Genomic DNA, 15,524 nt, shown 5'->3' on the forward strand with positions numbered 1-15,524 from the left:
CGAGTACGAGTCAAGGGCAAACTCGCCAGCACTCGTGGATTAGGTTGCCGCAGTGGGACAGCATCTTCAAGCTGCTCCAGAGTTGCCAGCCAAACTCCCCAGAGCAGGGAGAGGTTGGACAGACTTGGTTTGTTTCCCTGGAATGTCGGAGGTTGAGAAGAGACCCGATAGAGGTATATAAAACTATATATATAGAGGCAAAGATAGGGTAGACAGTTAGAAACTTATTCCTTAGGACGGAAATATCAAAGACTAGAGGGCTTAGCTTTAAGGTGAGAGGGGCAAAGTTTAAAGTTGTGCAGGGCAGTTTTTATTCATACAGAGAATGGTGAGTGCTTGGAACATGTTGCGAGGGGTGGTGGTGGTGGAGGCAGATATGTATGTGGTGTTAAACAGTTTGGATAAGCATAAAATATAATAATTTTTAAAAATTTAATAAATAGATATGCAGAGTATGGAATGACATGAATCACACACAGGTAAATAATAGTTGGTCATGGCATCATGTTTGGCACAGACTGAGCGACATGTTCCTGTGCTGTACTGTTCTACGTTCTACACGTTTGCCTGGTCAAACCAGGGCAGTTTGTAATAAAAAATGAACTGCAGATGCTGGTTTCCACCAAAGAAAGACACAAAGTGCTGGAGTAACACAACGGGTTAGGCAGCATGTCTGGAGAAAATGGATAGGCCTGAAGAAGGGTCCCGACCCGAAACATCCAGAGATGCTGCCTGGCTCACGGAGTCATTACTGCACTTTGTATCTACAGTGCCCTCCATAATGTTTGGGACAAAGACACATCATTTATTTATTTGCCTCTGTACTACACAATTTGAGATTTGTAATAGAAAAAAAATCACATGTGGTTAAAGTGCACATTGTCAGATTTTAACAAATGTTTATACATTTTGGTTTCACCATGTAGAAATGACAGCAGTGTTTATACATAGTCCCCCCCCATTTCAGGGCACCATAATGTTTGGACACAGCATTGTAAAGTAAATAAAAATAATCATGTTTAGTATTTTGTTGCATAGAAACATAGAAACATAGAAATTAGGTGCAGGAGTAGGCCATTCAGCCCTTCGAGCCTGCACCGCCATTCAATATGATCATGGCTGATCATCCAACTCAGTATCCCGTACCTGCCTTCTCTCCATACCCCCTGATCCCCTTAGCCACAAGGGCCACATCTAACTCACTCTTGTTTAGTATTTTGTTGCATATCCTTTGCATGCAATGACTGCTTGAAGTCTGCGATTCATGGACATCACCAGTTGCTGGGTGTCTTCTCTGGTGATGTTCTGCCAGGCCTGTATTGCAGTCATCTTTAGCTTATGCTTGTTTTGGGGCTAGTCCCCTTCAGTTTTCTCTTCATCGTATAAAAGGCATGCTCTATTGGGTACAGACCGGGTGATTGCCTTGGCCACTCAGGAATTTACAATTTTTTAGCTTTGAAAAACTCCCTAGTAGCTTCAGCAGTATGTTTGGGATCATTGTCTTGCTGTAGAATGAACTGCCGGCCAATGTGTTTTGAGGCATTTGTTTGAACTTGAGCAGATAGGATATGTCTATACACTTCAGAATTAATTATGCTACTACCATCAGCAGTTGTATCATCAATGAAGATAAGTGAGCCAGTACCTTCAGCAGCCATACATGCCCAGGCCATACCACCCCCACCACCATGTTTCACAGATGAGGTGGTATGCTTTGGATCTTGGGAGGTTCCTTCTCTCTTCCATACCTTGCTCTTGCCATCACTCTGATATAAGTTAATTTTTGTCTCATCTGTCCACAAGACCTTTTACTAGAACTGTGGTTGCTCTTTTAATCACTTCTTGGCAAACTAAAACCCGGACATCCTATTTTTGCGCCATCCAGTGGTTTGCATCTTGCAATGTAGTCTCTGTATTTCTGTTCATTAAGTCTTCTGTGGACAATGATCATTGACCAATCCACACCTGAAGAGTGTTTCTGATCTGTCGGACGGGTGTTTGGGGCATTTTTCTTTATGTTAGAGAGAATTCTTCTGTCATCAGCTGTGGAGGTCTTACTTGGCCTGCCAGTCCCTTTGCGATTAGTAAGCTCACCAGTGCTCTCTTTCTTCTTAATGATGTTCCAAACAGTTGATTTTGGTAAGCCTAAGGATTGGCTGATGTCTCCAACAGTTTTATTCTTGTTTCTAAGTCTCATAATGGCTTCTTTGACTTTCATTGGCACAACTTTAGTCCTCATGTTGATAAACAGCCATAAAAGTTTCCAAAGGTGATGGAAAGACTGGAGGAAATGACTAGGGGCTGAGAGCTCTCTTATACCTGCATTAATGAGGCATTTAAACATACCTGAGCAATTACAAACATCTATGAAGCCATGTATCCCAAACATTATGGTGTCCTGAAATGGAGGGACTGTGTATAAACACAGCTGTAATTTCTACACGGTGAAACCAAAATGTATAAAAATGGCCTTTAATAAAATCTGACAATGTGCACTTTAACCACATGTGATTTTTTTTTCTATTACAAATCTCAAAGTGTGGAGTACAGAGGCATATAAATAAATGATGGGTCTTTGTCCCAAACATTATGGAGGGCACTGTATGCCTGGACAGTTTCTTGGTCAAAGAGGAGTCAACACAAGTCCAAGGTTGGATCAGTCAGTCCCGTTAACATTTGGAGAGGCCGCCTCATCATCTTCAGCCTGAATCAGAAGCACGAATCTCCAGAGGAATCGCCATATTGCTGGGTGCGTGAAGTGATCACCAGCAGCTGACAAAGAGATGGCCCGGATGCTACTCAGAAACCCAGGAGAGACTTTGCCTTTGCTCCAGGATTGTAGCCCAAGTATTGGGAAGACAGCTGGTTCAGGACACCAGCTGAAGCCATGGCCACCAGAATCCAGAGCATCTTTGCGCTGAAGTACATCGGGGGCAACCTGGGGCGACGAGAAGAGGAATATGCCGTCAAAACCGGGGCACGACCGACCCGCAAACTAACACTGCAAACGGGAGACTGAAGATGCTGGAATCCTGAGCAAAACACCAGATCTGGAATAGATTGGGTAAATGCAGTCTTTTATCCAGCATAGGGGAATCGAGAGGACATAGGTTTACATAGAGAACAGTGGACATAGGTTTATGGCGAGCAGCGAAAGATTTAACAGGCACTTGAGGGGTAACGTTTTCACACAGAGGGTGGTGGGTGTATGAAACGAGCTGTCAGAGGAGGTAGTTGAGGCAGGTACTCAACGACAACATTTAAAAGACATTTGGACAGGTGCATGGCTAGGATAGGTTTAGAGGGATATGGGCCAAATGCGGGCAGGTGAGACTAGCGTAAATGGGACATGTTGGTCAGCGCGGGTTAGTTGGGCCGAACGGCCTGTTTCCACGCTGTATGACTCCATGTTAGATTCGACTGGAATCCATGCAACGTTGGCCATTGACAAGACAGTGTTGTATCGAGGGAGTCGCTCTGTTTTTATTTACCTGTTCTGGGCTGATTCAGCATAGCCTTTGAAATATTTGTACCTGCTGTACAGGTACAGGATTCCAACACATACCGCCATCGCTGTGGAGAAAGGAAACCAGAGGGTTAGTGTCCACATACACACCGAGTGACACAATAATATCTGCCCAGCCTCTTCCCCGCAACCATCATACTACAACCTCCAAATAAGCTTCAAACTACATAGGCTTAGGCACAGTATCATAATCATACGAGTGAGTGTGTGTGTGTGTGTGTGTGTGTGTGTGTGTGTGTGTGTGTGTGTGTGTGTGTGTGTGTGTGTGTGTGTGTGTGTGTGTGTGTGTGTGTGTGTGTGTGAGTGTGTGTGTGAGCGTGTGTGTGTGTGTGTGTGGGCGTGTGTGTGTGTGTGTGTGTGTGTGTGTGTGTGTGTGTGTTTGTGTGTGTGTGTGTATATGTGTGTGTGTGTGTGAAAGTGTGTGTGTGTGAAAGCGTGTCTGATTGAGAGTGTGTGAGTGAGTGTGTGAGTGAGTGAGTGTGTGAGTGAGTGAGTGTGTGAGTGAGTGAGTGAGTGAGTGAGTGAGTGAGTGAGTGAGTGAGTGTGTGAGTGTGAGTGAGTGAGTGAGTGAGTGAGTGAGTGAGTGAGAGTGCATGCGTGCAACAAATAATGAAACGCCACCAATGTATTAGTGCATTAGTGATAATTTTTCAAAACTCTAGATTCTGGAGTAGTTCCTGAGGATTGGAGGGTGGCTAATGTAACCCCAATTTTTAAAAAGGGAGGGAGAGAGAAAACGGGGAATTACAGACCAGTTAGTCTAACATCGGTAGTGGGGAAACTGCTAGAGTCAGTTATTAAAGGGGATAGCAGCACATTTGGAAAGTGGTGAAATCATTGGACAAAGTCAGCATGGATTTATGAAATGTAAATCATGTCTGACAAATCTTTTAGAATTTTTCAAGGATGTAACTAGTAGAGTGGATAAGGGAGAACGTGGATGTGTTATATCTGGACTTTCAGAAGGCTTTCGACAAGGTCCCAAATAATAGATTAGTATACAAACTTAAAGCACACACGGTGGCCGATTAGGAAAAGGGGAGATGCAACGAGACCTGGGTGTCATGGTACACCAGTCATTGAAAGTAGGCATGCAGGTGCAGCAGGCAGTGAAGAAAGCGAATGATATGTTAGCATTCATAGGAAAATAATTTGAGTATAGGAGCAGGGAGGTTCTACTGCAGTTGTACAGGGTCTTGGTGAGACCACACCTGGAGTATTGCGTACAGTTTTGGTCTCCTAATCTGAGGAAGGACATTCTTGCCATAGAGGGAGTGCAAAGAAGGTTCACCAGACTGATTCCTGGGATGTCAGGACTTTCATATGAAGAAAGACTGGATAGACTCGGCTTGTACTCGTTAGAATTTAGAAGATTGAGGGGGGATCTTATAGAAACTTACAAAATTCTTAAGGGGTTGGACAGGCTAGATGCAGGAAGATTGTTCCCGATGTTGGGGAAGTCCAGAACAAGGGGTCACAGTTTAAGGATAAGGGGGAAATCTTTTAGGACCGAGATGAGAAAAACATTTTTCACACAGAGAGTGGTGAATCTCTGGAATTCTCTGCCACAGAAGGAGGTTGAGGCCAGTTCATTGGCTATATTTAAGAGGGAGTTAGATGCGGCCCTTGTGGCTAAAGGGATCAGGGGGTATGGAGAGAAGGCAGGTACGGGATACTGAGTTGGATGATCAGCCATGATCATATCGAATGGCGGTGCAGGCTCGAAGGGCCGAATGGCCTACTCCTGCACCTATTTTCTATGTTTCTATGTTTCTAATTCCTTACCCTGGCTGCAGAAGAGTCCAGCAATCCACAGAATGCTCAGGAACATTGGGAAATACTCAGTGCAATTGGTTCTGGAGCAGAAAATGAAACAACACATCAGTGAAACACATCCCCCAATGTTCAAATAGAATCACACAGCACAGAAACAGGCCCTTCGGCCCAACTCGCCCATGCTGGCCAAGAAGCCCCATCCACACTGTGTGTTATTGTGTTTAGAGGCTGTTGAAACTGCAGCAAGTTAGAATTTTATTGTTACACTGTCGATACATACAACAATTTAACTCTCTTGACTCTAGACATTGGACAGTCATAGAATCACACAGCACAGAAACAGGCCCTGCAAACTGCATAAACGTGGTCATAATGTCAAACAGCATGCAAACAGGCCATTTGGCCCAACTTGTCCATGCCGACCAAACTTCCTTATCAAAGCTAATCCTACCTGCCCATGTTTGGCACATATCCCTCTAAACCTTTCCTGTCCATGTTTGTCCAAAATGTATTTTAAATGCCATTATCGTACCTGCCTCAACTACCTCCTGTGGCAACTCGTTCAATATACCTACCACCCTCTGTGTGCTGTGTCTCTAAACTGAACTAAATACCCGGGGCAGTATCAGGTTCATAAGGCCATTCAGCCCATCACGTCTACTCTGCAATTCAATCATGGCTGATATATCTTTCCCTCTCAACCCCATTCTCCTGCCTTCTCCCCATAACCCCCGAGGCCCTTGCTAATCTATAACCTGTCCAAAAACAACATCTAGCCTTTTTCTCCAGAGATATTGCCTGACCTGCTGAGTTATGTTGGCATTTTGTGTCTATCTTAAGAATCTGTCCTTTTAGATTAGTTTGGAGATATAGTGCGCAAGCAGGCCCTTCGGCCCACTGAGTAAGCACCAACCAGCGATCCTCATTCACTAGCACTATCCTATACAGTAGGGACAATGTACAAATTTCACCAAAGCCAATTATCTTACAAACCTGCACGTCTTTGGAGTGTTAAAGGAAACCGGAGCACCCGGAGAAAACCCACTCTGTCACTGGGAGAACGTGCAAACTCCGTACAGACCGCACCCGTAGTTAGGATTGAACACGGGTGTCTGTCACTGCGAGGCAGCAGCTGTGCCGCTGCGCCACCGTGCTTCCCGCTTCAAAGGTTCTTGGCCACTGGGTACACTTACTGTGCTCGGTAAACCCTCTCGAAGTCCTCGTTGCCACTGGTTCGGGGTGGAGAGATGTGGAACTTCCTCCTCGCGTAGATGACCTGGAGTGAGAAATAAGCTGCAACACAGAGCAAGAGGCGGTAATTACAACACGGAATGTAGAACAGTACATACAACATGGGACATACAACATTTAGTGGCACGGTGGCGCAGCGGCGGAGTTGCTGCCTTACAGCGCCTGAGACCCGGGTTTGATCCTGACCTTGGGTGCTCTCTGTGTGGAGTTTGCACGTTCTCCTTTGGACCCCGTGGGTTTTCTCCGGGTGCTCCGGTTTCCTCCCGCACTCCAAAGACGTACAGGTTAGTAGGTTAATTAGCTTTTGTAAATTATCCCTAGCCTGTGGGATAGTGCTAGTGTACAGGGTGATCGCTGGTCGGCGCAGACTCGGTGGTCTGAAGGGCCTGTTTACGTGCTGTATCTCTAAACTAAACGTTGAGCCAAACACAACATTTTTTAATTTGATCTCCAATTTATTTTTCCTGGTACATCAGTCCTGCCTGTGACTAGACTGCTGAAGCCAGGTCTCGATCTGAAACATTTTCTATCCGTGTTCTCCAGAGATGCTGCCCCATCCACTGAGTTACTCCAGCACTTTGTGCCTTTCGTTTTGGTAAACCAGCAGCTGCAGTTCTTTGTCCCTCTGGTAAATGTTGGCTCCGCGCTCTCACACTGGTGATACTTGCTTTTGTAAGAAAAGGCAAAACTGTCCACAATGGGCAGTGTAATTAATATCAGCTTGCTTGTGAAAGGAAACTTGCACAGAAACAGTGCCAGATCACAGTCCTCAGGGAGTGTATCGAGTTTCTTCGTCTGATTAGTTACATTCCAACATGGAGCCAGTATTGGCACAGAGGCAGTGATATGATAAGAGACAGAAGCAGCAATTCTTAGTTTAGTTTAGTTTAGAGACACAGCGTGGAAACAGGCTCTCCAGCCCACCGAGTCCACACCGACCATCAATCACCCCACACACTAGTTCTGCTATTCCACTTTCTCATCCACTCCCTACACACTAGGGACAATTTACAGAGGGCCTACAGATTCACACAACTGTGGGATGTGGGAGGAAACCGGAGCTCCTGAAGAAACTCCACGAGGTCACAGGGAGAAGGTCCAAACTCCACACATACACAGACAGCACCCGAGGACAGGATTGAACTCGGGTCTCTGATGCTGAGAGGTAGCAACTCCACTGTTGCGGCACAGTGCCACCTCACTGATACCAAATAAGCAATGGATTCACCGTGGACTGCAGGTGGTGTCTCTGATAACATTGCGGCCTTGAGAACAGCTGACATGGCAACATCTGGCTTGGTTCACTCTCTTTACTGTCACGTGTACAGAGATATAGTGAAAGGCTTGTCTTGCACACTATCCAGTCAATAGATCGTCTTTAGGTACAGCACGCAGAGAGTCTTTCTTTGGTAAACCAGCATCTGCAGTTCCTTGTTTCTACACAGTTGCCACCTTCCGACTCCATCTTGCAACTTCCAAGTCTCTGAAAAGTCTGATCTTGGCCCAGGGAAATCTGCCGTTTCTTATTGCCTCATGTTAAAGCCCAGTGTCCTGGCGGCACTGGATGGATGAAGTCGGCCCGGCCCAGCGCGATTTCCTTCCACCGCCGGTCCGTCCAGCTGCTGCAGGCTACTTGTAGCTCAAAACTTCCCCCCCCCCCCCCCCCCCCGCAATATGAATATTGACTTCTCTTGCAACATGTTCATTGCATTTAACTTCAAATCCTTGCACCCCCTCTCTGTCCCCATCCTTACCCCACCCTGGTCGTTGTACTAGTTTCATTGTCCTCCTGGCGCAGAGGATCATTGGGACACAGCTACCAGCCTTGGAGGGCATCTACCACACACGGTGCCTCAGGAAGGCCGTCAGCATTCATAAAGACTCCTCACATCCTTGCAATGGACTGTTCGAACTACTTCCCTCCGGCAAACGTTACAAGACCTTCTACGCCCGAACCTCCAGACTCAGAAACACATTCCCAGAGCTATAGTGGCTCTGAACCGGCCCTGCTGAGTGCCCCCCATCCCCCCCCCCCCCCCCCCCCCCCCCTGGACTGTCTCCCTCGGATGGTCACGTCGCACAGACACATTTGCACTTTAGTCTGTTTGAACTGTTTTCACTATTTTACTGTTCTTTTACAAACCATGTTCTCGGGGTATCTAAATCTAAATTTTATTAGTTAAATTTAAGTTATGACATTGGATGGAAGGAAGCTGCAGACCAAATCTCGCTGCACTTATGTGCAATGACAATAAAATATATTATTATTATTATTATTATTATTATTGTGTACCACTGTTTGCACAACTCGTTATCACCTTCCCCTCAGCCAACAAAGACTCCACCTTTCCCTGATCATCATCACTTTTTTGCATATCTTTCATTCTTTTGTTCTACAGCAAGCATGTTGATAAACTGGAAAGAGTGCAGAATAGATTTATGAAGCTGTTGCCAGAAGTCGAGGGCCTGATCTACAGGGAGAGGCAGGGTAGGACTTTCTTTCTTGGAGTGCAGGAGGCTGAGGGGTGATCTTATAGAGATGTGTAAGATCATGAGGGAAATAGATAGGGTAAATGTGCTGACTTTACCCAGGGCAGGGAAATCAAGAACCAGGGGACATTGGTTTAAGGTGAGAGGGGAAAGATTTAATAGGAACCCGGGGACACATGGTGACTTTAGTTTAAATTTTAGAGATAAAGTGTGTAAACAGGCCCTTCGGCCCATCTAGCCCATGCCGACCACTGATCACCCGTACACTAGCACTATCCTACTCACTAAGGACAATTTACAATGTATAGGAGCCAATTAAGCTATAAATCTGCATCTTTGGCGTGTGGGAGGAAGCCAAAGAAACCCATGCGGTCACAGGGAGAATGCGCAAACTCTGTACAGACAGCATCCGTAGTCAGGATCGAACCCATTGAAAGAAAAGGTTTGGAGGGGTATGGACCAAATGTGGGAGGGTGGGACTAGTGTAGATGGGGCATCTTGGTCGGCATGGACGAGTTGGGCTATTTCCGTGCTGTATGACTTCAAGTGGTCACCAATATCATGTTCATGAGTCATAGGAGCAGAATTAGGCCATTCGGCCCATTGAGTCTGCTCCGCCATTCAATCATGGCTGATCTATCTTTCCCTCTCAACCCCATTCTCCTGTCTTCTCCCCGTATACATTGACACCCTTACTAATCAAGAATCTGTCAAATTCCACTTAAAAAATACCCGATGAGTTGTCCGGGTGAGGCAGGCGGCCGACCTCGACCTCGACCTCATTGGGATTTCCGCAACTGATCGCCGGGTCGAATTTGCCTCCAGCAGCCGGGGCTCTGGAACTCCGGCCCGGCCGGTATCATGAACCCACCCACCCAGCGTACTGGGCGGACCATGCCGGTTCCGTTGGGCTCCTCTCGGAGGCCCTGACCGCTGTTGGTCTGTGAAATGGATAATCCAGAAAGGCTTTGGAACCAAGGGTGGTGGGAAATCGGTGGTGGACCTATACTACACTACATTTATTGCACTTTTATACTTGTCAATAATTGTGCTGATCTGTAATATACAAAACAAAGGATTTTACTTTACCAAGGTACATGTGACAATAAAGCATCATTGCATTGTATTCAAGAAGGAACTGCAGATGCTGGAAAATGGAAGGTACACAAAAATGCTGGAGAAACTCAGCGGGTGCAGCAGCATCTATGGAGCGAAGGAAATAGGTGACGTTTCGGGCCGAATCCCTTCTTCAGCATTTTTGTGTACCATTGCATTGTATTCTATGGTCAATGGTTCAATGGCTCTCTATTATCACATGCACAGATACACAGTGATACTATTTTATTTGCAAATCAGTTAATTAATGCCATACTTAAGGGTCTGTCCCACGAGCATGCGACTCTATGCGGACAAATAGACTACAAAACAGTTTTTACCCCACTGCTATAAAAGCACTAAATGTGGCCGCCAAGGAACGCAGGGGCGATACAGACTAAGGGACTGTGGTAACGGTGAAATCGACAGAAGGATGGAGGGTTGGGTGTGTATGCGTGCTTTGTCTGTGATTTTTATTTATTTGCTTATCTTTATTATTTTACCGTGGATGTTTCGTTAGCTTTAGAAATGTTTGAATGCTGCACTGACTGGCTGACATTTTAAATTTCGTTGTACATGGCCCATGTTACAATGACAATAAAGAAACTATTCTATTCTATTCAAGCGCGACCTAAAGGGCCGGTCCCACCAGCATGCGCCTGCATGCAGCAAGCCCGACCAAACCAGAAGCGGGAGCCACGCGGAGGTCGAGTGAGTGACATGAAGTGCGAGCGAAGTCCGCGGGAAGTTCGCATGACGTACGGTGTCGAGGCGGCTGCGGGCCGGCGGGCCGTTGCCGTGCAGAATTTTTGAACACGATCAGTTTTTCGGAGCCCCGCGCGATGTCGGGACCAGCTCCGCACTCCATACGGCTCTGGCGATCGAAGTGGGACCGGCCCCGCGAGGCCGTACGGCTCAAGCGACCACGTTAGGTCGTGCTTGCTGCATGCAGTCGCATGCCCGTGGGACAGGCCCTGTATGGTGTTCACACAGCACAGATCAGGAGTGCAAAGGAACGTTCTGCACTTATAGAGCGGCACGGTGGTGCAGCAGTGGAGTTGCTGCCTAATGCCCCTGTCCCACTTAGGAAACCTGAACGGAAACCTCTGGAGACTTTGCGCCCCACCCAAGGTTTCCGTGCGGCCCGGAAGTTGCAGGTGGTTGCAGGTAGTGGAAGCAGGTAGGGAGACTGACAAAAACATCCGGGAACCGCACGGAAACCTTGGGTGGGGAGCAAAGTCTCCAGAGATTTCCGTTCAGGTTTCCTAAGTGGGACAGGGGCATTACAGCGAATGTAGCACCGGAGACCCGGGTTTGATCCCGACTACGGGTGTTGTCCGTGACCTGCTTGGGTTTTCTCCAAGATCTTCGGTTTCCTCCCACACTCCAAAGATGTACAGGTTTGTAGGTTAATTGGCTTGGTAAATGTAAAAATTGTTCCTTGTGTGTGTGCGTGCGATAGTGTTAATATGCGGGGGCCCAATGAATGTATCTCTAAAATAAACATTGCAGTACAGGAACTGTGCTTTGGCAGAAGGGAGAGTGGAAGTGAAATCTGCTGCAAGCTTCTAGTTTTGCATTGCAAAACATTCAGATGAACAAGGAAGCCCAGCAGTACAAGGTTGGGCAATGGTTATTCTCTTTCTGGCCAGATGCTTGGAAAAACAAACGCAGAGTATGTTAACTCGTATCATAAAACAGGACAGCAGCAGGACCAGATTTAGTTTCATTTCGACACCAAATTTGTGCTGGAGTAATTCAGCGGGTCAGGTAGCATCTCTGGAGAAAAGGAATATGAAACATTTCAGGTTGAGACCCATCTTCAGCCGGTTTAGTTTAGTGTGACGTGTACTGAGGTACAGTGAAAAGCATTTTTGTTTTATCCAGTGCTATCCAGTCAGCAGAAAGACAATACATTATTACTACTGAGCCGTCCACGGTGTACAGGAATAGGATAAAGGGAATAACGTTCAGATTAGTTCAATTTAGTTTATTGTCACATGTACCGAGGTACAGCGCAAAGCTTTTTTGTTGTGTGCTAACCAGTCAGCGGTAAGGCATACCTTGAGTAAGGCATACCTTGACCAGGGTCTCATCCATACCCCGCAACACGGCTCTCTCTCCCCATCCCCGCACTCGCAACAAGGGCAGAGTCCCCCTAGTCCTCACCTTTCACCCCACCAGCCGGCAAATGCAACACATAATCCTCCGCCATTTCCGCCAACTCCAACGTGACCCCACCACTCGCCACATCTTCCCATCTCCCCCTATGTCTGCCTTCCGCAAAGACCGCTCCCTCCGCAACTCCCTTGTCAATTCTTCCCTTCCCTCCCGTACCACCACCTCCCCGGGCACTTTCTGTTGCAACCGCAAGAGATGCAACACTTGTCCCTTTACCTCCCCCCTCGACTCCGTTCAAGGACCCAAGCAATCGTTCCAGGTGTGACAAAGGTTCACCTGTATCTCCTCCAACCTCATCTACTGCATCCGCTGCTCTAGATGTCAGCTGATTTACATCGGGGAGACCTCCGCTCAGTCCGCAATAACCTACCTGAACTCCCGGTGGCTCAGCACTTCAACTCCCCCTCCCATTCTCATTCCGACCTCTCTGTCCTGGGTCTCCTCCATTGCCAGAGTGAGCAACACCGGAAATTGGAGGAACAGCACCTCGTATTCCGCCTGGGCAGCTTGCTTCCTGATGGCATGAACGTTGAATTCTCCCAATTTTGCTAGCCCTTGCTGTCTCCCCCCCTTCGTTAACCCTCGGGCTCCTCCTCCTCCTCCTCCCTTTTCCTTCCTTCTCCCCCCCACCCCCCATCAGTCTGAAGAAGGGTTTCGGCCCGAAACGTCGCCTATTTCCTTCGCTCCATAGATGCTGCTGCACCCGCTGAGTTTCTCCAGCAATTTTGTGTACCAGCGGTAAGGCATAACGTGATTACAATCAAGCCGTCTACAATGTACAGATGCAAGATAGTGGGAATAAGGTTTAGTGCCAGATAAAGTCCAGTAAAGACAGATCAAAGATAGTCTGAGGGTCTCCAATGAGGTAGATGGGATGTCGGGACAGTCCATAACACAGACCATACTCCCCACCATCGACTTCATCTACACTTCATGCTGTCTTGGGAAAGCAGCCAACATAATCACAGACTTGTCCCTGTCCCACCCCTGTCTTGCAGGAAAAATGTTTCCAATGTTGGGCGAGTACAGAACCAGGGACCACAGTCATAGAATAAAGGGGAGGTAATTTATGACTGAGGTGAGGAAAAACTATTTCACCTAGAGAGTTGTGAATTTGTGGAATTCCCTGCCACAGAGGGCAGTGGAGGCCAAATCACAGGATGGATTTAAGAGAGAGTTAGATAGAGCTCTAGGGGCTAGTGGAGTCAATGGATATGGGGAGAAGGCAGGCACGGGTTATTGATAGGGGACGATCACAATGAATGGCGGTGCTGGCTAGAAGGGCCGAATGGCCTCCTCCTGCACCTATTTTCTATGTTTCTATTCCTCCTTCTCCCCGCTCCCGTCCAGCAGAGGGTACAGAAGCTTGAAAGCTCGCACCACCACTCAGAAACAGCTTATTCCCCCTCTGTTATCAGGCTTCTGACTGGTCCTTCCACAAGCTAGGGTACTGTCCGATTCACCTCTACCCCATTGCGGACATTGGACTTTATCTCTGGAGCTGATGCGCCTACAACGTTGAGAACTATATCCTGCACTCTGCATCTTCCCCTTTTGTTCATCCTAGTGCACTTGAGTTTGACATTTGTATTCATGCATCGTATTCTCCGATCTTTTTTTTTTAAGGTGCCGGTTTACAAAAGAAAGTGCTGGCGTAACTCAGCATGTCAGGCAGCATCTCTGGAGAACGTGAAGGGCGAAAAGACGCCTATCCATGTAGATGCTGCCCGACCCGCTGAGTTACTCCAGCACTTTGTGCTCTAAGCAATGCTGAACGCTTGCCACGCTTCACCAAACGTGTATCACTCGCACGCACTCTCCAGCTAGACTGGCCCCTCTCTCCCTCAGTGACCCCTCTCTCGCTCAGTGAACACTCCCCCGCCCTCAATAGGGCGAGAGACCAGAAAACTTGGCTTTAGAAGGAAAGGAATTTTTGATAAAGAATACACTTGGGAAATTAAGGCTCGCAGTTCTAACTTTACAGAGGGCGGTGAGGGATTATATATCATTTACCGAATTGTAAATAACCCAGAAGGAATGGTGTTACTAACCTAGCCACGGGGTTTGTGGAGTTAGCTCGGGAGTTGGGCTGCACAGTTGCAATCCCTACATGGTGACTGAAAGCGCTGCCCTGCCTGCAACAGAGGGAGATCGCATTGAGCCAGCCTCGTCCCGGGAAATCTTACCTTGTTCCAAAACTCCCAGAACCGTTACCAGCGCCAGGAAGCAGCAATGGTCTAACATTGTGATCGGCGATTCAAGGGGAGCGGCGGAGCTCAGGGTTCCAGACGCTTCTGTAGTTAGCTGGAGAGTGAGAGACCACAGTATTTGCCCACACGCTGAGCACGGTGGCGAGAGAGAGAGAGAGAGAGAGAGACCTACAAATATGGATAGATCCTCCCACACAGACACAACCGCTTGCTATAGGATCTTTGGACACAAAACTGAAACTTCTGAAGGGACTTAATAGACCCAGCGGGAGATAGATCCAAATTTGGGACCCCCGCCCTTATAAATACCGACACACACCCTGGGACCCCCTGTAAACACACACACTCCCCGGAACCCCCTGTATTCTGATACACTCCTTAGGAACCCAGAGTCCGAGAATTACACAGCCCTACAGTAGGGAGACAGGCTCTTCAACCCAACTTGCCCATGCTGACCAAGATGCCCCATCTACATTAGCCCCACATGCCAGTGTTTGGCTCATATCTCTCTGAACGTTTCCCATCCATGTACCTGCCTCAAATGTCTTTTAAATGTTATTGTACCTGCCTCTACTATCTCCTCTGGCAGCTCCTTCCATATACCCACCACCCTGTGTGGAAAAAGCTGTTCCTATTAAATCTTTCCCCTCTCACCTTAAAGCTGCGTCCTCTGGTTCTTGATTCCCCTACACTGGGTAAGAGGCTATCACCCTCATGAACCTTCTGAATGTTGTAGTCGGCAGGACAGTACTCTGCATATCGCCAACTTGGACAATTTTACATTTTTATCAAGCCAATTAACCTGGACGTCTTTGGAGTGTGGGAGGAAACCGAAGATCTCGGATAAAACCCACGCAGATCACGGGGAGAACGTGCAAACTCCATACAGACAGCGCCCGTCATCGGGATCGAACCCGGGTCTCAGGCACTGCATTCTGCTGTAAGGCAGCAACTCTACCGCTGTGCTACCGTGACCAACCATGATATTGTACACC

The 15,524-nt window shown here is 47.5% G+C and overlaps 1 protein-coding gene across 1 annotated transcript; it reads right to left on the bottom strand.

Moving 5' to 3' along the window:
* Positions 1-1,008: 1,008 nt before the first annotated feature.
* On the bottom strand, positions 1,009-14,710 carry ltc4s (leukotriene C4 synthase). The gene is made up of 5 exons (XM_055642842.1): positions 14,506-14,710; positions 6,496-6,595; positions 5,312-5,382; positions 3,492-3,573; positions 1,009-2,938 (listed from the first exon to the last, which is right to left on the bottom strand). The coding sequence occupies exons 1-5, from the start codon at positions 14,561-14,563 to the stop codon at positions 2,800-2,802; spliced, it is 450 nt and encodes a 149-aa protein (XP_055498817.1). The 5' UTR covers positions 14,564-14,710; the 3' UTR covers positions 1,009-2,799.
* Positions 14,711-15,524: the final 814 nt, after the last annotated feature.

The sequence above is a fragment of the Leucoraja erinacea genome, chromosome 11 (genome assembly GCF_028641065.1).
Source record: "Leucoraja erinacea ecotype New England chromosome 11, Leri_hhj_1, whole genome shotgun sequence".
Lineage (NCBI taxonomy): Eukaryota > Metazoa > Chordata > Chondrichthyes > Rajiformes > Rajidae > Leucoraja > Leucoraja erinaceus.

Bases quoted from the DNA above. Each gene is read 5' to 3' on its own strand.
- ltc4s (XM_055642842.1), bottom strand. From the start codon at position 14,563: ATGTTAGACCATTGCTGCTTCCTGGCGCTGGTAACGGTTCTGGGAGTT. The intron at 5,383-6,495 runs GTAAGTGTACCC...TTTCTGCTCCAG, and splicing joins GAGAGGGTTTACCGAGCACA to AACCAATTGCACTGAGTATT. The intron at 2,939-3,491 runs GTAAATAAAAAC...TCGTCGCCCCAG, and splicing joins GCTGAATCAGCCCAGAACAG to GTTGCCCCCGATGTACTTCA.